This window comes from Raphanus sativus, chromosome 2, assembly GCF_000801105.2.
Source record: "Raphanus sativus cultivar WK10039 chromosome 2, ASM80110v3, whole genome shotgun sequence".
In the NCBI taxonomy this organism is placed as follows: domain Eukaryota; kingdom Viridiplantae; phylum Streptophyta; class Magnoliopsida; order Brassicales; family Brassicaceae; genus Raphanus; species Raphanus sativus.
The window spans coordinates 19471900-19492948 of NC_079512.1; the positions used below are offsets into that span (position 1 = coordinate 19471900).

A 21049-nucleotide genomic window follows, 5' to 3' on the forward strand; every position below is an offset into this window, starting at 1 on the left:
TGTATAGAACATAGATACACTATCATTAAAATAAATATATTCAAATATGATATTAAATAATATAATAATATTTTATAAATTTCAAAATATTATTTATTTATAAATTTTTATAATTAATACATTTAAAAACAAAATTAGTCGTAATATAATTAGATCTTTTATAAGTCTACAAAATTTTAAAATATTATTTAGTTGTATTTTTGATAGTTATACAACTTGTATTTCAATTTTTATTAATTTTATACATGTTGATTTAATATAGTTTATCCAAAAAATATATCTAAAATTTTAATTTTAAACATCTACACATCTATTTTAAATATATTTTAAAATAAACAGAACTGTTTATTTTATCTTAATTTTATGTTAATTAAATTAAATTTTATGTTAATTAAATAAAATTACACATTAAATATTGATTAGAAAATAATAAAATTTAAAATAATAAAATATTATTTTAAATGTAATTTAAATTAAAAAAAAATTAAATTTGCACATGGTACCAGAAAACACCTAGTACTCAATAATTTCCATTATGATTGCTATAATCAATATGCAATTAGAAGATATGAGTTGTTATGTAACTATAGTGGGTTTTTTTAAAAAAAAATTATAGATGATAATCTTTTTATTACTTGATAAAAATTAGGAATAGATAATACTTCAAGCGCTAAAAATAAGAAAAATAACAAACAATTTGATGGAGAAGGAAAAAACTAAGCGCCAAATAGGGTTGGTGACAATAATTATCCAAGGTAGGTTTATTCAACAACTACCGAACACGTATGCGTCTTTGCGCACCTTGCGTTAATGAACCATAGAGAACCTCTCTTTGTCCATATAAATACAAGTCTCTCCTTCAAGACTTTTCGAATCGTATCAACACACTTTCAAAAAGGGTTGTGGATATCTTTTAAAACAACATTATCAAGTTATCGACCAAGAAAACAGAAGTGGGGGGTGACCTGAGTTTTTCAACACGACACAAAATGTCAGGATTATTCAAAACGGTGACATTTATGGTTTTGGTTTTTGCTGCGGTTGTTTCCGCAGAGGACTACGAGGTTGGTGATGATGCCAAATGGGCGAGACCTTCCGATCTCGAGTTCTATAATACATGGGCTGCCGGTAAAACTTTCCTAGTAGGCGACGTGCTCGGTTAGTTTGCTGCTATATCTTTGTTTCGATACATTCAGAAAATCATATCTGACTAGAAGTGCATCATTTATCATTGAGTTTTTTAAAAATAATACTAACAAGTTTTTTGATATTTATTACGACAGAATTTGATTTCGATGCTGAGAGACATGATGTGGCAATCGTAACAGCAGATGAATATGAAAACTGCGAGAAAGAGACACCCCTCAGCCTCATTAAGACTTCCCCTGCCAAGATTATGCTAAACGACACCGGACCAATATACTTCATCTGCACCGCCGCTGACCATTGCCGCTTTGGTCAAAAACTTACCGTCAACGTAGTTGACGATGCTAGTGGTAGTCCTGGTGGACATAGCGGTGGCGACGCCAGTGCTACTCCTCCAGCACCTAGCAAGGCTACCACTCCCGCACCTAGCAAGGCTACCACTCCAGCATCCGGCGGTGCTACTACTCCAGCACCTAGCGGTGCAACCGCCCCAGGTGCTGAAGGAACCTCTCCCACAACCCCAGGAGCCGGGACTACTGCACCTACCGGATCTAGTGAAACAACTACACCAGCTCCGGCTGAAAGCACCGCTTCTTCATTAGGTGGTGCTTCTTTTATGGTCGCCTTTGTTTCTGCTGTTGTTGCTCTCTTTTGAGTTAGATAATATTGAGTATATGTGTTTGTCTCGCTTGTTATACGTATGTACTATGTGTTTGCTTTCATGAAAAAAGAAAATTTAATGGTCATGCATTTTACTAGCTCGTTATGGGAAATAAGACTCGTCTTTCATCTAGTGTGGCTTTCGACAAGTTTTATGATTAGTATGAGTTTCGATATATGACTATGCTCGGTTATAAATTTAAAATTTGGTTTCCATGTCATATATTTCATGGGAAATATGCCATTTGCACTACAAGATTTCTGGTCTATAACATCGTTTAATTCGTGTCACTAATAGTAGTGATGTCTTGGTACGTCAGATAATGATGCCTTTCATATAGTTTAATGTCGTTTATTTTATATGATGCGATTTTCAATAATATGACATCGTTTTTCATCCATGTGATAGGAACATATCTTTTTTTGTATCGAACCATGTAAACGATTCCATTTTTAATTATTTGTATCACATAAAAACCGACTTATTGTTATATCATTTTTTTAAGTAATGCCAAAAAATGTTTTCGATTTTTTAAACATAAAATACAATTTGGATCACTTATAAACTGATTTTGATTATCATCACTTGTTGTACTGATCCAAATTTATAATATGGGTATTTACTTATATTATTTGAAGCTCATAACACACATAAGTCCATATATTATCATCTGTAATGTACAGATTGAACCAAAAAATACTCCTCCGCGTATAGTTCGAGCTCCTTCGCTAGCCTCACCAACAATCAAGTAGACCACCTGAAGTAATAAAAAAAATTCTGTTTGGTCGGTAAAAATTTATTGTTCTGATTGGTGTCTTTGAGTCGACAATGACGATTCGAGTGTCCATCGTTCCCAGTTTCATTCTTGTAAGCTTCGATCTATGGCCGGGTTTGAGCTTAATGGAGTCTTCTCAATCTGCCCAAGTTTTGGTCTTTATCACTCAGTATATGAAGATAAGTTCAACGCCTCCTTATGCTTTATATTGCAATTTGGTGAAATGATGATTTATAATTTTTGCTCTAAAATCCCTAGGTGTAGTCAAATTGGGGGTTTTCTCCAATCGATGTTTCTGAGCTCAAAACCTCTCCGATATCATACTTCTGTAGCTTTGGAATCTTGGAACTGTGTTGCTTTGGAGATTGAGTATGAAGCTTCATTGTTTATGGTTCATTAGAAGACAATAAACTAAGTATCATATATCCATCTAAATGATCTATATGATTCTTATAGTTAAATAATATTAGTAAATTATATATAGTATAGTAAATGTTTTCGTAATTGAATTACAAAGGGATAAAAATATTTCGGTTAAGTTGATCTTATATATGAATGTTATATAATATATAGACCCAAAATATTGATTTTTTTGTCAACTTACCTGTTTAGATCGTGTGTTAGATTTACTAAGTATCCAACGGTTATTTTATATTTATATGTATATATATATATATTTGTTTTCCCGCAATTCCTATTCCCAAGCGGGATTGTTATCAAAATATTTACTACAGTTTATATATATATCAAGGGATTTTTTCATTGTAGAGTTTTTGCGTTCAAAGAAAGGAGGTTAAGGAAGCAAGCTATCGAGACTTACATCAATCATCATCTCCCCCAAAAGGTAAATACAATTATTGATGCTTGCTTGGCTATACCTCTTTCAGCGTTAGTTAGATCTAATCTAAATGATTCGAATATAAAGTCACGCATGATTGTTTGTGTAGTGTCGTTTGATCTTCAAATTTTTTTTTAGTGTTTGAAACATAATTAGAAACTGAAACAATAATAAGTCACAATATTTGTTAAATCTTACTTAGGTTGTAATGGATAAGTCTTGGATTTACAAACCACGGTTATCTGAAGCATATACTGACGGAGTCGATGCTTTCTTAGAGTTTGCTTTTGGTAACATTCAAGTGGAGAAGTTAAAATGTTCGTGTAATCGGTGTTCGCTCTACACACCTAGGACCAGAATAGAGATTAGGGATCATCTTATCTGTTATGGATTTATGAAATCATACACTAACTGGGTCCTACATGGTGAGGAAATTGAGCTACCTGAAATTAATAATCAACGCGGTGGTGAGATACACACCGATCCAATTTCAAGAGACGAGTCTATGACACATCTCTTGAATGACTTGTTCCCTAACATCACTAACCATTCTACCAACGGAGAAGTGCCACCAGTAGACGTAGATGAGCCTGTAAACAACAACACCTATGAGCCTGTAAACAACAACACCGATGAGCCTTCTACAGCTAATCATGGAGTAAAGTTTGATGAAAAGCTAGGTGAGTATTGTGAAGAACTTTACCCTGGGTGTACAAAGTTCACAAGGCTCTCATTTATCTTGAAGCTCTACCATATTAAGTGTCTTTGTGGGATCAGCGATAAGGGGATATCAATGGTGGTTGAGTTGATAAAAGAAGCTTTTCCAGTTGCGAAATTACCAGACACCTTCAGAGACATGAAGAAGGTCATTCGTAACCTAGGTCTATCATATCAGTCCATAGACGTTTGTCCAAACTATTGTATGCTTTACTGGGAAGAGAATGCTAGTAGGGAGAAGTGTGATGTGTGTCAGTTGTCAAGATGGAAAGAAAGTACAACAGGAAAAAAAGCTGGAGGTGATGCACCAGATACTTCAGGAGTACCAGCTGGAGGTGATGTACCAGATACTTCAGGAGTACCAGCTTCAGGAAAAAAGGCTATTTGGTCGATTTAGTTACATGTATAGAATATATGTTTTATTTATCTATATTTCTGTACATTTTGTAATTTTTGGTTAAACTAATAAGTTAATTTCTTCTTTTACAGAGTGATGGACATGACATTTGACTCAGATGAAACTCAATATCCAGAAGACATATTACATCCAAATTTTGATCCAGCGTGGCAGACAACTCTAGAACTTGCACCTGAATGTAACAGTTACAAATGGAAAGTTAAGGTCATAGGTAAGTAATATTCCAGAGGGTTGTTATTTGTTTAGAATATGAACTAATGATATATGTTACATACTTGATAGATGGCTCTGGAGAAATACTTGATCAAACGATGACAACCAAAGATGTGTGGAAGTTACAAAACCGCAAGGTCATTGTACATTTTGATGAAGAAACTGGCCAACCAGATGACGATTCTGCAGGGCTGTTTGGCTCTTGGTTGGGGCAACTGAGCACGGACGTGGGTCTTCTGCCAATCGACTACACAGACTGGAGGGTCTATCCAAATCACCGTAAAGAAGCTGCTTGGAATCTCATTAAGGTAAGCATGTCTATGAGAATGTACATTCATTTAAACAGTGGTATTATACTATCATTAGTACTTGCTTTGTTGTCATTGAAATGCAGAAAAAATTCAGCTTTGATGACCCAGAGAAAAGAAGGAAATATGCGATAAGTGTCTTAGGTAGCAGATGCAAGGATCTTAAAGTCCGGATTTGGAAGACATGCAAACGATCAAGTAGAAATGAAACTCTAGCAAACCGTCCCTCCACCATTCCTCATGATCAGTGGCAAAACTTTGTGAATGACAAATATGGAGAGAAATGGAAGGTAAGTGATCATATGATTTCTGTTTTTGTGGCCACAAAACACTGATTCACTATCACTTCTTTATGATAGAAACTTCAAGAACAGAACATAAATAATCAGAAAAAGAATGTGTTGCCACATTCATGTGGAAGAAAGAGCTTCGCAAGAAAGCAAAAGGATATTGTAAGTTTTTTATATTATACTTTCTTCATTTTGTTTATGAGTTCATTGATGTTACATTGAACTTTGCCTGTAGTTTAAATAAACTGGGAAGAAGCTTAGTAGAGCTGAGTTTTTCATTCAGAGTCGCAAGAAACAAGATGGTACTTTTGTCAATGAAGAGGCAAAAGAACGAGCTGTAAGTTTAGTAAAAATTATATTATATGTTGCTTTGTTTCTCTGAACTTATACAACTCTAATAATTTCAAAAATCATTAATGGAAATGACAGGAACAACTCACTGAGTTGATAAGTCAGAATCCAACGAGTAGAAGTGCAAACATTGCTGCAACATTAGATGACGACTTTGCTACGGTTTTTGGACCGGAAAGATCCGGACGAATCCGATGTCTTGGACGAGGACCTACTGCTTCACAATTGCAGAAACATTCTCCTAGTCAGTTCCAAATACAAGAACAGGATAATGCAGTTGTGGATCAGCTGAGGTCTCAAATTACAGGGTTAACGTCACAAGTTCAAATTTTGACTGGTATTGTTCAACAGTTTCTTGGTGGTACTACAGTTCAGGTAACTCTTTCATACATACACATAGTACTGTGTTTAGAGTCTGTTTTAATATGCGTGTGGACTTTTTATTTAGCCAAATGCACTCATCAACAATTTGGGAGCTCTTGGTACAATTTTGCCAACTACTCTGCCAAGTCTTGGAGCTCCAGCTGCAACTCTATCCACGCTGCCAAACTTTACAGCACTGTTGTCAACTCTGCCAAATTTGGGAGCTTTCGGTGCATATGACCAGGTATATGACTGTCATCATTTGAAGAAAATTTAAATGCATGTCTAATTCCAAATAACTTAAACATCATTGTAGGCTCTACAGGATAGTCAAAATGGAGCTCGGAATGAAGGCAGTCCTCATTCTTAAGCTTGGGCATTAAGTTATTTGTTTTCGTATCTCAAACTGTAGGAACTATACTTTGGTATTCTATCTTGGATGAATTTATCTACATTTGCTTCATATACAATTTGTATTTTTTTACATTTTAAGATTTTCAGTTTATATTAAATATGTATTTCATTTAAATATTTAAAATGAATTTATAATGATATTTAACATAAGGAATCGATTACTATAAGTGATACTAATTCTTTATTTTTTTTTTTTTTAAATCGACATTAATGTTTGAATCACCTATTTTAGTGATACAAACATGAATTTAAATGATACAAATCATTGCATCGATTGTGCGAGATGATGGAAAGATACTATCATTTATACAAAACTGATGGAAACATAGTGTCAGTTAAACTATATGATGTCAATATATTGGTGTCGCTTAAAACATCTGATGGCAAATATTGTCCCGTTTAGTTAACCGATAGAAAATGATACCATCACTTATATTGAACGACTCTAGATGCACGTCGATTATTAGGAACGATTCCAATTTGCATCATTTACCCAAACCGATGATAATATTATTATCACTTATATTAAGTGACACAATGCTTTGCATCAGACATAGTTACATCACATAATCTATTGATGGTAAGTCATTTGCATCAGTCAATAACCGAGCCAAACATGAATAAAAAACGATGCTTTACATCCGAATTTTTGTAGTGTTCAGTCATCCAGTTTGTTTAGTTGTATTGTCTAATTAAACAAGTTTTTCCATCTGTATATATCAATCACTCATGAATGCTAAACATGGTTAGTTTGTGAACCTACATTCATAAATTGAATTGAACATATGTAGGCGATGTACAAATTGTAGATACTCACTGAGTCACTGTAGATACCATCATACCAATGTAATAGTCTTGTTCAGTGGAGACGTATCCCACAGGTATTCACTATTGTTTGAAAGAGTTTCTACTTGTCATTTTTCTGTGAACGCCTCGTCAATTTGTCTATGGATTTAGGATAATCGGGCTGATAAAAGAAATGGGATAATCGGAAAATGCCAAAAAAAATCTTGTAGTATTATATCTCATACTCCACCAGAATTTGACACGTGACAGACTGTCGTGAATCAGAAAACCATAAACCTGTTTTGTTTTCGACAACCAAATGTCTTTGCCTGTCTTTGCACTTTGATAGTTAAGCATGATAACTTCCAACGGTTATACCAAAGTCTTTGGGTAAGCTCACTGCTTCTTTCCTTTTTCTTTCTTATCAATCAGTATTTAACTTTAAAATTTAAATAAATTTATCTTACGCTGTTGGCAACATTTGATATCTTCACGTTTGAATCATTTCAGACTCATAATTTAAAACATTTGACTAATATAGGTAGCTACGATATTCGATAAGACCTATATATAACATAGAGTTCTTAAAATAGCAAGTCTTGGAATTACCAAAGTAGATAACCCGTAGAAAAAGCTAAGTAGTTCTAATTTCTAAGGATCTTTTGGTTTAAATCTACCAAAGTTGCAATATATGATTCTGTTGGTTCAATTTAATTTAGGGTTAATTTCCTAGATAGACAAATATGGATACATGATTATGAGTGTTCAATCCGGATAAATGTTCGGTTTCGGTTTGTTTTTTTGTTATTTCGATAAATAAAATATAACTATCATTCTAAATCTATATTTATTTCGGTTCGATTTGGTTTATATACCATTTAGTTTATATACCATCGGTTTATTCGATTTTATACCAAAATACAATTATTTAGTTTGAGATCATATTATATGAATTCTAGAGCCATGTTGTCAACCCATCATATATTTAAATAAAAGAACAAAAAAATAAAAATAAAACGCTTCTACCATCTAGTAAAATAATCAAATCTAGAATTAAAATCAAAACTCGAAAATTTGAAAATAAAAAATAAAACAGAAATACGAAAGAATTTTTTTCTATTCTTCCATTTTTAGTGTTCATCAAAATCATGTTTTTCGACTGAACACGAAACTCTGTTCGTTTATAGATAAGAATTGTGAAGTATTTCCACTAATTTTTGTCCATCAAATTTATAATTTTTACTCCAATTTAGTCAATGCTAAGATAAAGAAAAAGATAAAAAAAGAGATTAAGAAAATAAGAAACCTCGGTTGCGATGAATTGTTACTTAATTATAGTTTAAGTGTTTTACAAATTAGGGCTTTTTTATTACTATAAAATATGGTAATAGTTATTAGCAAAAAAATTAACTTATATAACAAATAGATTTTCATGCGTCGTTATAAAATATATACATACTTATATTTTTTCTACTTTTGATCGTTTTATTCAATTTATTTGGTTTAATCGGTTATAAACCAAACCATATCTATATCCTACTGGTTTTATAAAATCAAATCTATTCGGTTTGTATGATATATACCAAAACGAAACCATATTGTTTATTTCGATTCAGTACAATTCAGTTATCATAATGAACAGCCCTACGAGATATACTTATTTGCAAAAATTATTCACATACTGTATATGAAACCTTCTTTTTGTAGATAACTTTGTGTCTTGCTCTTTTTCTGCGCTTTCATATTAATCTCAATTCAGCCTTCATCGGAAAAAAACATAGCAAGGAAGAGACCAAGGTTAGAAACGACACTTTAACCTATCAAGAAAAATAGATGATCAAATCAAATGAAAGCAATAAACATCAATCACAGGTAAAGAATTGAGCAATTAACTAATTGTGCTTCAACTTTATTTTATTCTGTACGTTACTTCAAAGTTTTTATTTTCTTTTTGCTAGTGTTAAAAAAAAAAGAGAGAGAGAGAGAGAGAGAGAGAGAGAGAGAGAGAGAGAGAGAGTTTGATTGAGCTATAGGTGAAGAGAGAGTTTGATTGAGCTGTAGGTGAAGAGAGACATTTGACAGTTTGGGATGGAAAACAAAGCTACTTTCTAGATGGCCCAGTCATGGAAGGCTTGTTTTTCCGGTTCTCTTATTACACGATCAGTCATGTAGCCGACTCTACCCTCTCTCTCTCTCTCTCTCTCTCTCTCTCTCTCTCTCTCTCTCTCTCTCTCTCTCTCTCTCTCTCTCTCTCTCTCTCTCTCTCTCTCTCTCTCTCTCTCTCTCTCTCTCTCTCTCTCTCTCTCTCTCTCTCTCTCTCTCTCTCTCTCTCTCTCTCTCTCTCTCTCTCATCAATGTTTCTTTGAGACCAATGCTACTCCTTTTCTTTTTCATATAAACCACATATAATCTCCTTCATATCTTAACAATTTCATAGCAAACCCTAAAATTGAGAAAAGAGAGCTAGAGAGAGAAAGATGGGAAGAGGGAAGATAGAGATAAAAAGGATAGAAAACGCAAACAACAGAGTGGTGACTTTCTCAAAGAGGAGGAATGGGTTGGTGAAGAAGGCTAAAGAGATCACTGTTCTCTGCGATGCAAAAGTTGCTCTCATAATCTTTGCAAGTAATGGTAAGATGACTGACTATTGCTGTCCTTCCATGGATCTTGGTGCTATGTTGGACCAATACCAGAAGTTATCTGGCAAGAAACTATGGGATACTAAGCATGAGGTACTCTCTGTCTCTCTTTTCTTTCTTTATTATGATCTGAAGTTTCTTTGTCTCAAAAAATATTCTACGGCCAAAATTGTGAAAACCGGTTTTCAATTTCTTTGCCTAAAACATGTCATTGTATCTTCAACCCTAGATATAGATCTACTCTAGTGTTTTGTCTCAAAACATATATTATGTGCTAAATATCATGAACTGGGATTATTTAATGCTCTTTTCCCAAAAGATGTCAAAAAAAAAATCTGGAACCCTAGATGCAGATCTACAAAGTTTTCTTTGTGTGTCTAGCCTTCCAAGCCTCTTTATTGATTCGCTTGTACTCAACAAGACATTGAGCCACAAAACATGGAAGTTATTCTCTTCTTTCCCTTTTGTTTCTTTTATTCATGCTTAATTTTTAGATCTTGACTATTAATATGTATATCTACACATATATTCACCCACTGTATTCTAATAATACCAACTAGATCTTGATCCGTGCGACCGCACGAATATTAATTTTCAGTTTTAGTTTTTTTTATACTAAATAATATATTTATAATATTTAATCGTTTTATATTGACTAAGTTAGGGGTGAGTATTTGGGTATCCACTCGAATTCGGTTAAAATCTATTCGGATTTGAGTTTTTTTGAGTTTAAAGATTCTACCTCTATTCGGGTATTTATAAACTTTGGTTCCGGTTTGATTCAGATCTTTGCGGGTTTGATAACCCGTTTAAACTATTTTTGAATTTTTAAAATTTATATATCTTTAAATTTCCCTAAATCTAAAAATAAAAATAATATAACATGTAAATTTGAGTAATGTAAGCCAAAGTACCTAAATTAAAAATTAAAATGGGTTTAACTTGAATATTTGGATGAAGAATAAATATATATTTTAAATATTTTTGGAGTTTTGATTATTGTTTATCTACTTTAAAATGTTTACTTTTGATTATTTTTTATATTTCAAATATTTTAACCAACTTAAAATAGCTTATATCTTGGATATTAATTCGAAAAATAGCTAATATATTGAAGTATATAAATATGATTTAAATACATTTGAATATCCGAAATATTTCGTTCGGATGAAGTTTGGTTATGGTTCTCTAGATACCAAAATGGTAAATCCGTTTGGATATTTTCTAGTTTCGGTTCAAATATGCTAATACTTTTTCGTTCAAATTTTTTAAATGAAGAGTTGATATTATAATTTTCAGAATCGTTTGTCTAATAAAAATGTATTTTTTTGAATTTGACATTGATTTAATGGAGAAGTTAATGAAGTGTATTTAATTTAAATTTAATTTGGAAAACACATTAATTGAAGTGGAAAAGACAACATTAAAATAGGAAATATTATTTAATGTCAGTGGCATACCATTGTAAATAAAAGTGAAAACTAAGGGGTATTTTATATGGGTACTTCTCTTTTAATAATATAGATTAACTTTTTTTGAGAGAGCTTGTTAGATATATAAGTAATTATGTCTTAAGGTTATGAGATTATTGAGAGGAAAGTTGGGATGTGATCTTGATGAGTGTCCGAACAGTTTACTGATTTAACATGTGTATTTGAAACCAGGGGAAATAGTTTTCAGTTTACTCTTAACTATAGATTTTAGTTCAAATTATTATATATTTTAATTATTTCTGACAGTTACAGGTTTAGTTCTCACAAATGATCAGATGCATCTCTATAAAGTAATAAGCACATACAGGGTTGCATACAATTAAGGTGATCGCCTGGTAGTATATATGTGTATATATATTTTTATACATACTGGATAAAAATTGAAAGACTTTTCATTGGTAACCAAAGATCTTTCTAGAAAGACTTTTCATTCACATATTTATTTTAGTATTTAGGTAAGTGAATTTGTTTGATATTTTTTTCTTAAAAACCATTATTGCTCATCTGTTATATGCTGAATAATTTTGGTATCCAGAACCTCAACAATGAAATTGATAGGATCAAAAAAGAGAATGACAGCTTACAACTGGAACTCAGGTCAATCTTCACTCTTCATTGTCATATGTTTACACAAGTATATGCAAAAAAGTTGATAAAGGTAATTGTTGAAATATTCGCTTAAATGATGAAATGCTTAAAGTACTCTGAATATAGGCATTTGAAGGGGGAAGATATACAATCTCTCAACTTAAAAAACCTGATGGCCGTAGAGCATGCCATTGAACATGGCCTCGACAAAGCCCGAGACCACCAGGCATGTACACATTCATACACATAAATATATTATTAAACCTTCAATTAACTCTTAACTTGGTCTCTTGGCACAGATGGAGTTCCTCATGACAAAGAGGAGAAATGTGAGCTATATAACCGATTTTCTTCTTTCTACGATGGAGCTTACATATTGAAACTAATGCTTACATCAAACATATTTGTGGCAGGAGAAAATGTTGGTGGAGGAGAATCGGCAACTCAGTTTCCAGCTGGTATGCATATGTAACAAATAATATTAGTCACTTATTTCATAAAAGACTTTTGCGTATGATTTGGTTTGAAATTTGTATATATTAGTATGTTTTGCGTGATTGATACATACGGATATGGTTTTGGAAATTGCAGCAACAACAAGAGATGGCTATAGCTAGCAACACAAGAGGAATGATGATGAGAGATCAAGATGAGCAATTTGGATATAGAGTTCAGCCGATTCAACCAAATCTTCAGGAAAAGATTATGTCTTTGGTCATCGACTGATCATCAAGATTCGCAAGCTCATAACCCATCTACTATCTATTTCATGGTCCCTTAATTTGTCTTTATGAATGTGTGTGTCCTATTAATCTCGAGCCACATATAGACTCTCTATCGGACTTTTTTAGACTCTCTATCGGACTTTTACTTATGCTTTTATGTGTGTGGTTTCCTTATGTAGGTGTTAATCGGGTTGTACGCATACGCGAATCTAGAAAACTTTTGTAGTGGATGCATAACTTAAAAAAAATATAAATAAAATGACAAAATTAAGATTAAACATGAGACAACAATGGGTGCACATAGCTGAGTCTTTATTAATTTACATACTAAACTTTTAAAATTTGATAATTCTATGGGTGCATGTGCCACCTCATTTGAGGAAGATCCATTTTTCCATTATATACATTTTTCTCTCTTCTCAATTTTTATAGAACCACACATTTACGATGATTTTCAGTAGGGGTGACCGCTCAGGGCATCACAATTTGATGAGAAAATTTAATTGTATACATGGCACTAATTTTTTTCATAAATAACAACATAAAATTTTAAGTGAACTTAAGACATCTAGAAAAAGTTGAAAATGTTGGACCGACACTGATTTTCAGCGAGGATTAGTGTAAGGATATAAAATTTTTATGTACACTTTATACAAATAAGATCATAGAAGTTTGTGGCAACCAATTATCCGAGCCAACTCATGCCTGAGGTGAACCTATTCGAACCCAATTGGACAATTTTTATTTTTCTAACTTCTGTTATCTTAGAGATAATATACAAGTTGATTTGCTTTCCCAGTCACTGTCTGAACAAATCATACGTTACAAGCAATCATGCAGCGCCGAATATTTCGTTTTCGGTATTTATTGTATATTTACATCAGTTGCTAACAAAGAAACAACATAAACATCAAATTATTAATTTTCGTGTATCTCTCCCTCTCTTTTAATTTAGACGAATGACATTATCTTTTTTTTTTTGTTTAAATAATGACATTATCTTATTCCTGAAAAAAACTATGGAACTTTGTGGGCACATGCGGCTGCACAACATCGAGATCTGTTGAAGCAAGTTGAACCGCGAAGATAATGGAGCCACTTGTATTGAGTTTCTGTCAACTGCACTTTACATATTTATTAATAGGGTATACTAGAATTGGTGATTTATATAAATAGAAAACAGTAGAAATAAAAGAACATTAGCTTATATAAGACATTATCACTAATACTTTTGAACAATTTTGATTGATTGTTTCAGATTCCAATCTCATTTCAGAAAATGTTAAATGCATAAACCCATTAACATGCCCATCTGCTAACAAGTTACAAGTAAACCTCTCTTTTTCTTCTAGAATTTTAGCTGAAGAAAGATTTATATCTTGTGATAAAATCAAGACTCCGCTGACACGATGACACGTGATACGGTCGTGCAAAAATATCTATAGATCCTTAAAGTCTTTGAGTCTCCGAGTTTGGTCAACACGCGGACCAATGGGAACTTCTTTTAACCCGATGAGATTACAGCATAGATCCTACGTGGCAACCTCATCCTTCCTTTTTAATCTGTCAACGTTCAAATCTAACTATTCTTTTTTTTTTTTTTTTTTTGGTAAAATCAAATCTAACTATTCTTCTTACAGAACCAAAGAATGAGATAGACCGTACAACACATGACCAAAGGCGATCGAAACTTCTTAAACACGAAAAATCAGAAATCACCTAAAATATTATGCGTAAAGATAGAATACTATTGATAGAAAGAATCAAACGCAATTAATATGTCATGTCATACAGTTTAAATTTTTAAAAGAGTATTTAAAAAATTGTTACTAAAAACTAGAAAAGGATTAATATCTTTCCAATAAATTTAAATACGGTGGAATCGGATAAAATTGTTAAAAACTCCGAGAAACTTGTAAAAACAAAAACTTTGCAGCAACGAGAAAAAATAAAATAAAAAATGGCGTCACAGGGATGCTTCAATGAAACTCACGGTATAAAAAGGGTTCATCCTCTGTCTCACTCTCTCACATATCGATTCTCTTCTTCTTCTCTTCCATTGAATCCGAAACCTCAACCTCGCTTTCTCTCATCACAGCTTCGTCTCTTCCCTTCCTCGTCTTCTTGTATTTCATCTTTTCATCAAGTCTCTTCATATAAGGTACTGTTCTTTTTAAATCTATTCTATAAACAGATTGATAGATTTGACTTTTTTATCTTCTCCATTGATAGCTCTCGATCTTCTTATATTACAGAGAAGCAGGACAGTCTCGGCGCGGTACAGAGAAAAGCAAGAAGAAGAAGAAGCAATGACTATTAAACCGGCGGTTTGTATTTCCAATGGGAATCTAATCATAAAAAACCGGACGGTTCTAACCGGTTTACCAGACAACGTCATCACGACGTCATCCTCCGACGCGGGACCGGTCGAAGGAGTCTTCCTCGGAGCTGTATTCGACAAGGAAGAGAGCAACCACATCGTACCGATTGGTTCACTTCACGAATCCCGGTTCATGGCTTGTTTCCGGTTCAAGCTCTGGTGGATGGCCCAGAGAATGGGTGAGCTCGGCCGCGACGTTCCTCTAGAAACTCAGTTCCTATTGGTTGAATCCAACGACGGGTCCCACCTTGACGAGACAAACCAAAAACTCTACACCGTCTTCTTACCGTTAATCGAAGGCTCGTTCCGTTCGTGTCTTCAAGGAAACGTTAACGATGAGGTGGAGCTCTGTTTGGAGAGCGGAGACGGCGACACCAAAACGTCGTCGTTCACTCACTCTTTGTACATTCACGCCGGCACGGATCCGTTCAAGACGATAACGGACGCTATCCGCACCGTTAAGTTGCATCTCAAGAGTTTCCGTCAACGTCACGAGAAGAAGCTCCCGGGGATCGTTGACTACTTCGGGTGGTGCACTTGGGACGCGTTTTACCAGGAGGTGACTCAAGAAGGCGTGGAAGCTGGTCTCGAGTCTCTAACCTCCGGCGACACGCCGCCGAAGTTCGTCATCATCGACGACGGGTGGCAATCCGTCGCGAAAGATGATGACCCGGTTGAGAACCCGGTTTTCCGGTTAACCGGGGTCAGGGAGAACGCGAAGTTCAAGAACAAGGATGAACCGACGCTAGGAATCAAGAACATTGTAGACATAGCTAAAGAGAAGCACGGTTTGAAATATGTTTACGTGTGGCACGCGATCACGGGTTACTGGGGCGGGGTGCGACCCGGGGAGGAATACGGGTCTTCGATGAAGTATCCGGTTGTGTCGAAAGGCGTGGTGGAGAACGAGCCCACGTGGAAGACGGATGCTATGGCGGTACAAGGGTTGGGTTTGGTTAACCCGAAGAATGTGTATAGATTTTATAACGAGCTTCATGGTTACTTGGCTGATGCTGGTGTGGACGGTGTGAAAGTTGATGTGCAGTGTATATTGGAGACTTTGGGAGGTGGTTTAGGGGGTCGAGTCGAGTTAACGAGTCAGTATCATCAAGCTCTTGACTCCTCTGTTTCTAAGAACTTCCCTGATAATGGGTGCATTGCTTGTATGAGCCATAATACGGATGCTCTCTACTGGTGAGTATTGTGTTATCTTTTAATTTGTGTGTGTTTTGATTTAGTAAAGTTTATGGAATTGGATGTATGATGCAGCTCGAAGCAAGCAGCTGTGATTAGAGCATCAGATGATTTCTACCCACGAGATCCGGTGTCTCACACCATACACATTGCCTCGGTTGCGTACAACAGTGTGTTCTTGGGAGAGTTTATGGTGCCTGACTGGGACATGTTTCATTCTGTGCACCCTGCTGCAGAATACCATGCCTCTGCTAGGGCCATTAGTGGTGGACCTATTTATGTTAGGTGCGTATCTAATCAAAGTTCATTTTAAATTCGTCCACTGAATCATGACACTATTAATTGCAACTTACATTGTTTGTTGTATATGTGTTTGATGAGAGTAGTGATGCTCCTGGGAAGCACAACTTTGATCTTCTAAGAAAGCTTGTGTTGCCTGATGGATCGATTCTTCGTGCTCGATTGCCTGGTAGACCAACACAAGATTGTTTATTCGCAGATCCTGCCCGGGATGGTGTTAGGTAATATATTGGCCACCCGCCACCCTGTGATTTTGAAATCTTTAAACAATTTAGTAAAAAAAATTACTTTTTTTAAAAAACAATTTAGAAACCTATTTTTATATTTATTAACTCGAAAAAATTTGGAGGCAGAAGGCCAATGTTAACACTTGAATATGTCCGGGACCAGCTCTAACATTGGTTTAATATAAGTCTAAGTTTTATTTAATTGATCATTTTCTTACCATGCACTGTATGGTTTCAGCTTGCTAAAGATATGGAACATGAACAAATACACTGGAGTTCTTGGTGTGTACAACTGCCAAGGAGCAGCTTGGAGTAGCACGGAAAGGAAAAACATCTTCCACCAGACACAAACTGAATGCATCACCGGCTCCATCCGTGGTCGTGATGTTCATTTGATATCCGAGGCCTCCACTGATCCAAAGACCTGGAACGGAGACTGTGCTGTTTACTCCCAAAGCAGAGGAGAACTCAGCGTTATGCCATACAATGTGTCTCTACCGATCTCACTGAAGATCCGCGAGCATGAGATCTTCACTGTGAGTCCCATTACTCACCTAGCTAGTGATGGTGTCTCATTTGCTCCGCTCGGTCTTGTAAACATGTACAATTCGGGAGGAGCTATCGAAGGACTTAGATATGACGTTGAGGAGATGAAAGTGGTAATGGAAGTCAAAGGGTGTGGTAAATTTGGAGCTTACTCATCTGTGAAGCCAAAGAGATGTGTTGTTGAGTCAAATGAAGTTGCATTTGAGTATGATGCCTCCTCTGGTTTGGTCACTTTTGAGTTGGAAAAGATGCCTTCAGAGACCAAACGATTACATGCAATGGAAATTAAGTTATGATCTGATGAATTACAATTTGATGTATCAACACGGATATTACAATTTGATGTAACAAAACGGTTATTACAATTTCTTTCCATGTGATAAAAACAAAATAATAATAATAATAGTACTTTTTTAGTTCAGAAGAATTAAAAATATATATATTTATTGGTTTAACAACTAGCATGGTCACGCCAGTCCAAGAACAAGAGAGCAGCTGCATAGTGAGACAAGGCACCCAACAAAACAAACACATGGAAGATCTGATGACTATGCCCCACACGATCAAACCAACCCGGTTTAAACCTCTCAGGCACTCTCCCTACATAGAACCCTGTCCCAACAAGATAAAACACTGCCATAGCCAGCTCGTACATGAGCGTCACGTTCCTTTGCGGGTTTCCCCAGTTAACCACAAGCGCATGGACAGCTGGGACTATTCCGAAGAGCCCCATGGAGGCGAAAAGCAAAGCGCGAAAACCTCGGTACTTGGGAGAGGAAAGTGATGGAGTGAAGAGTGTGATGATTGTGAAGATTCCCATAGAGGTGATGCCTGTGAGGTAGATGACGTACCAACGAGGAGTGCATTGGAAGATGTAGTACATTGCTGGGAAGAAGGAAGTGATGATCATGACGGCTATACCGGTATAGTCTATGCGGAGGAGGAAGAGGTTAAGGTCTTTCGAGTGGCAGCAGAAGAGGTGACAAATGCTGCTTGAGAGTAGGCAGAACATTGAGCCTGCTAAGAATACAAAGAATGGCCATCTTGTTACATTCCCTGGACTCTTTGCATCCTATACAGTCATCATATACCATCATTAGCTAATTAACTACATTTTTCAAAAAAGTAGTAATTTATACCAAAAGTATGTTATAGTCACGTTATCGAGTTGACATAGTAATTAATTAAAGGAGGCGTACCACGGGGAAGAACTTATCGTGATGAATAACGTTGGCGACAGTAAGTGCCACAAATAAGATAAAACCTAGTAAATGTCTATCAAAACAAAGAAAAATAATATCATCAGAAATTAAACAATAACCAGAAAGAAACAAAAATGAAATTTTGTTATAAGTATATACTAACGTCCAAACGTTGAGGGACTCATTGTGGAAACTTAAGACGCTGAAGAAAGCATCTCTAATGGACCAATCAGCTCTATAATAATTCAATATAAATTCGTTATCCTTCATGTAATCTGGAAGCTCGCTAAACGACATTAACTGACGTCGTCTTGTCGTCTTCTGCGGTTTCTTCTTCATGGTTTCGTCTCCAGCTTGACCATCTCCAGGGACGATCTTGCTCTTGCATTTGCTGTTACCGCAAGTCACCGTCTCTGCTTCGTCTTTATGATCATCTTGGTCCATATGAGACCTAATGTTGATTATTTAAGACAATAACACTTTCTTTATGGTTCAAAGATCAATGGAAGAGGGGTGTGATAGAAGATCTGAGATATGAGAGGAAAATATATAAATGAAAAAGATTGTTATTGAAGCTATATTAACGTGTGAATTTAAATCTTAGGAGTGAGAGAGAAGATGGGAAAGGCAAGGAGACAGCTGCAACATTTAAAGAAGAAACTTAAGTATGCAGGTAGAGGTTGGTGTCGTGTTTTCATCTCTTATGTTTGTTAGGTTATCAATAAATTTATTTCTCTTTTTCGCATTTTTATTATCTTTTACACGAAAAGTGAATTTTGTTTTACACTACTTTTCGAGATACTCGAAATCTTTTTGAGTGCGAATAGAGTAAATTTAGGTGGTTTCAAGACCGACCGACTCAGATTCTACTACCGGCTTGTGCCTCTTATATACATGAGTAATGCCTCGTACCCACTGGATCTTTTTTAGTTCTAGAAAGAAAAAAAAGAGACATAAATTAAAATAGTACATTCTTGTAGTTGGGGCCTTTATATTCAGCAATAAATTCTTTGTATATTAAGATTGCTGAATGGTTTCTTGTTTACTTGACTTTGAAGATTCGAGTATATTAAATTTTAAAACTAATATTCGAGTAGTTCGTTTTATATTTTTTTCTCAGATACACAAAGATAATAAGATAACAATATAGTACATGTACTTATGAATTATTAGTCGACTGAGTATAATAACTATGAAAGCTCTTCTCAATCATGTGGTTGACAAAAAAATACTAATGATTAGGGAAACATACATGCATCATTTTCACAAACGGTTCTACATTTTCTACTGAAAATTGTTGCAAAGTTTTTGAGATATTAGTGTCATTTTCGGCTAGCTGCGGCTAGCCTTTTAAAATGTATCGATCAGTGACTTATGAACTGAGATTTTATTTGTTAGATATATGAAAAGAGCTAAAGAAGATTAGTAAGAACAATCGTAACTATAATTTATTTGGAATATAAATTTATTAATAAAGGATTTCAAAAGTAGACAATTTCTTTTTTTCACAATGAATTATAATCTTTGTAACATGTAATTAGAAGATCAACAAAGATAAAGAAAAAAAACATGTAATTAAAAGATGTTATTCAATCATGTATTTTAATAAAGTTTAAGTCTAAATATAATCCACAATGATCATTCTAAATTATGTTTTAAAATTTAGTGTTATTCAATGATTTAAATCAGCCTTTTTAATCTAATTTAAGAATTTTTGTAATTTAAATTGACTTCAAATCATCTATTGTGGAATCTTATAAATGATTGAAATAAAAACTTAAATATTATAAAAAAAATATTGAATTCATCAACTTAAACAATCTTAAAACTTAAAGGGGTCGTAATAAATTATGTGTTTTAATAAAACTTAAATTTAAATAAAAATCACATTTATTTGAACGATGGTTTTAAATTCTATTTTAAAATCTATTGTTATTCAATGATTTATTTAAATCAAGTTTTTAAAATTAAATTTTTTGTATTTTAAATTAATTTCAAATAATTTATTGCAGAATCTCGTGAATAAATGATTGCAATAAAAATCTAAAGTAAACTATAGAGATTTTAAAATTCAACGACTTAAACAATCTTCAACGTTTTTAAATTTAATGGATTACAAACATTAATAATTGATTTTAAACTATTGATTGAATATCACGCTTAAAATTTAATGGACTATAAAACATTAATAATTGATTTTAAATCATGGATTGAATAACACCGTATATCACTACTAACATGAAATTTATTATATCCCGAGATGCACATGATGGTCATGTAGCTATCAGTAGGGGTGGGCAAAATATCCGTAAATTTTGATTCAATTCGTTATTCGTTTCGATTCGATCCGAAAAATCCGAATATCCGTAACTTAACAAATCGAAGCAAATACTAAAATCCAATATCCGTCAAAGACGAAGCAAATCACAAATACTAATATTTTTAAAAACAAATATCCGATCCGATCCGTTATAT

General features: G+C 34.2%; 4 protein-coding genes across 5 annotated transcripts; 3 read left to right on the forward strand and 1 right to left on the reverse strand.

Annotated features, from left to right (window-relative positions):
- Positions 1 to 864: 864 nt before the first annotated feature.
- LOC108841073 (blue copper protein-like) lies at positions 865 to 1939 on the forward strand. The gene is made up of 2 exons (XM_018613857.2): positions 865 to 1158; positions 1284 to 1939. Exons 1-2 carry the CDS (start codon positions 990 to 992, stop codon positions 1799 to 1801), a joined length of 687 nt encoding a protein of 228 aa, XP_018469359.1. The 5' UTR covers positions 865 to 989; the 3' UTR covers positions 1802 to 1939.
- A 7611-nt stretch (positions 1940 to 9550) lies between these two features.
- LOC108840230 (floral homeotic protein PISTILLATA-like) lies at positions 9551 to 13003 on the forward strand. 2 transcript variants are annotated; one of them, XM_018613064.2, is made up of 6 exons: positions 9551 to 10012; positions 11948 to 12009; positions 12127 to 12226; positions 12300 to 12333; positions 12414 to 12458; positions 12592 to 13003. In XM_018613064.2, the coding sequence occupies exons 1-6, from the start codon at positions 9758 to 9760 to the stop codon at positions 12615 to 12617; spliced, it is 522 nt and encodes a 173-aa protein (XP_018468566.1). In that variant the 5' UTR covers positions 9551 to 9757; the 3' UTR covers positions 12618 to 13003. The 2 variants fall into 2 exon arrangements, with proteins under 2 accessions (XP_018468566.1, XP_018468565.1); XM_018613063.2 differs by having other exon boundaries at positions 9570 to 10012; positions 12300 to 12329.
- A 1663-nt stretch (positions 13004 to 14666) lies between these two features.
- Positions 14667 to 17788, forward strand: LOC108843249 (probable galactinol--sucrose galactosyltransferase 6). The gene is made up of 5 exons (XM_018616396.2): positions 14667 to 14886; positions 14981 to 16299; positions 16375 to 16584; positions 16686 to 16820; positions 17065 to 17788. The coding sequence occupies exons 1-5, from the start codon at positions 14686 to 14688 to the stop codon at positions 17666 to 17668; spliced, it is 2469 nt and encodes an 822-aa protein (XP_018471898.2). The 5' UTR covers positions 14667 to 14685; the 3' UTR covers positions 17669 to 17788.
- Positions 17684 to 19213, reverse strand: LOC108843223 (heptahelical transmembrane protein 1-like). The gene is made up of 3 exons (XM_057002501.1): positions 18738 to 19213; positions 18572 to 18647; positions 17684 to 18444 (listed from the first exon to the last, which is right to left on the reverse strand). Exons 1-3 carry the CDS (start codon positions 19016 to 19018, stop codon positions 17824 to 17826), a joined length of 978 nt encoding a protein of 325 aa, XP_056858481.1. The 5' UTR covers positions 19019 to 19213; the 3' UTR covers positions 17684 to 17823.
- Positions 19214 to 21049: the final 1836 nt, after the last annotated feature.

What these genes read in the sequence shown, in the direction of transcription:
- LOC108843249 (XM_018616396.2), top strand. Translation starts at nt 14,686, where the DNA reads ATGGCGTCACAGGGATGCTTCAATGAAACTCACGGTATAAAAAGGGTT. An exon ending in GGTGGACCTATTTATGTTAG is followed by an intron (nt 16,585 to 16,685) that starts GTGCGTATCTAA and finishes TGATGAGAGTAG; the next exon opens with TGATGCTCCTGGGAAGCACA. An exon ending in CCTGCCCGGGATGGTGTTAG is followed by an intron (nt 16,821 to 17,064) that starts GTAATATATTGG and finishes GTATGGTTTCAG; the next exon opens with CTTGCTAAAGATATGGAACA.
- LOC108843223 (XM_057002501.1), bottom strand. Translation starts at nt 19,018, where the DNA reads ATGGACCAAGATGATCATAAAGACGAAGCAGAGACGGTGACTTGCGGT. An exon ending in GAGTCCCTCAACGTTTGGAC is followed by an intron (nt 18,648 to 18,737) that starts GTTAGTATATAC and finishes TTGTTTTGATAG; the next exon opens with ACATTTACTAGGTTTTATCT. An exon ending in ACGATAAGTTCTTCCCCGTG is followed by an intron (nt 18,445 to 18,571) that starts GTACGCCTCCTT and finishes ATGACTGTATAG; the next exon opens with GATGCAAAGAGTCCAGGGAA.
- LOC108840230 (XM_018613063.2), top strand. Translation starts at nt 9,758, where the DNA reads ATGGGAAGAGGGAAGATAGAGATAAAAAGGATAGAAAACGCAAACAAC. An exon ending in TATGGGATACTAAGCATGAG is followed by an intron (nt 10,013 to 11,947) that starts GTACTCTCTGTC and finishes TTTGGTATCCAG; the next exon opens with AACCTCAACAATGAAATTGA. An exon ending in GGCAACTCAGTTTCCAGCTG is followed by an intron (nt 12,459 to 12,591) that starts GTATGCATATGT and finishes TGGAAATTGCAG; the next exon opens with CAACAACAAGAGATGGCTAT.
- LOC108841073 (XM_018613857.2), top strand. Translation starts at nt 990, where the DNA reads ATGTCAGGATTATTCAAAACGGTGACATTTATGGTTTTGGTTTTTGCT. An exon ending in CCTAGTAGGCGACGTGCTCG is followed by an intron (nt 1,159 to 1,283) that starts GTTAGTTTGCTG and finishes TTATTACGACAG; the next exon opens with AATTTGATTTCGATGCTGAG.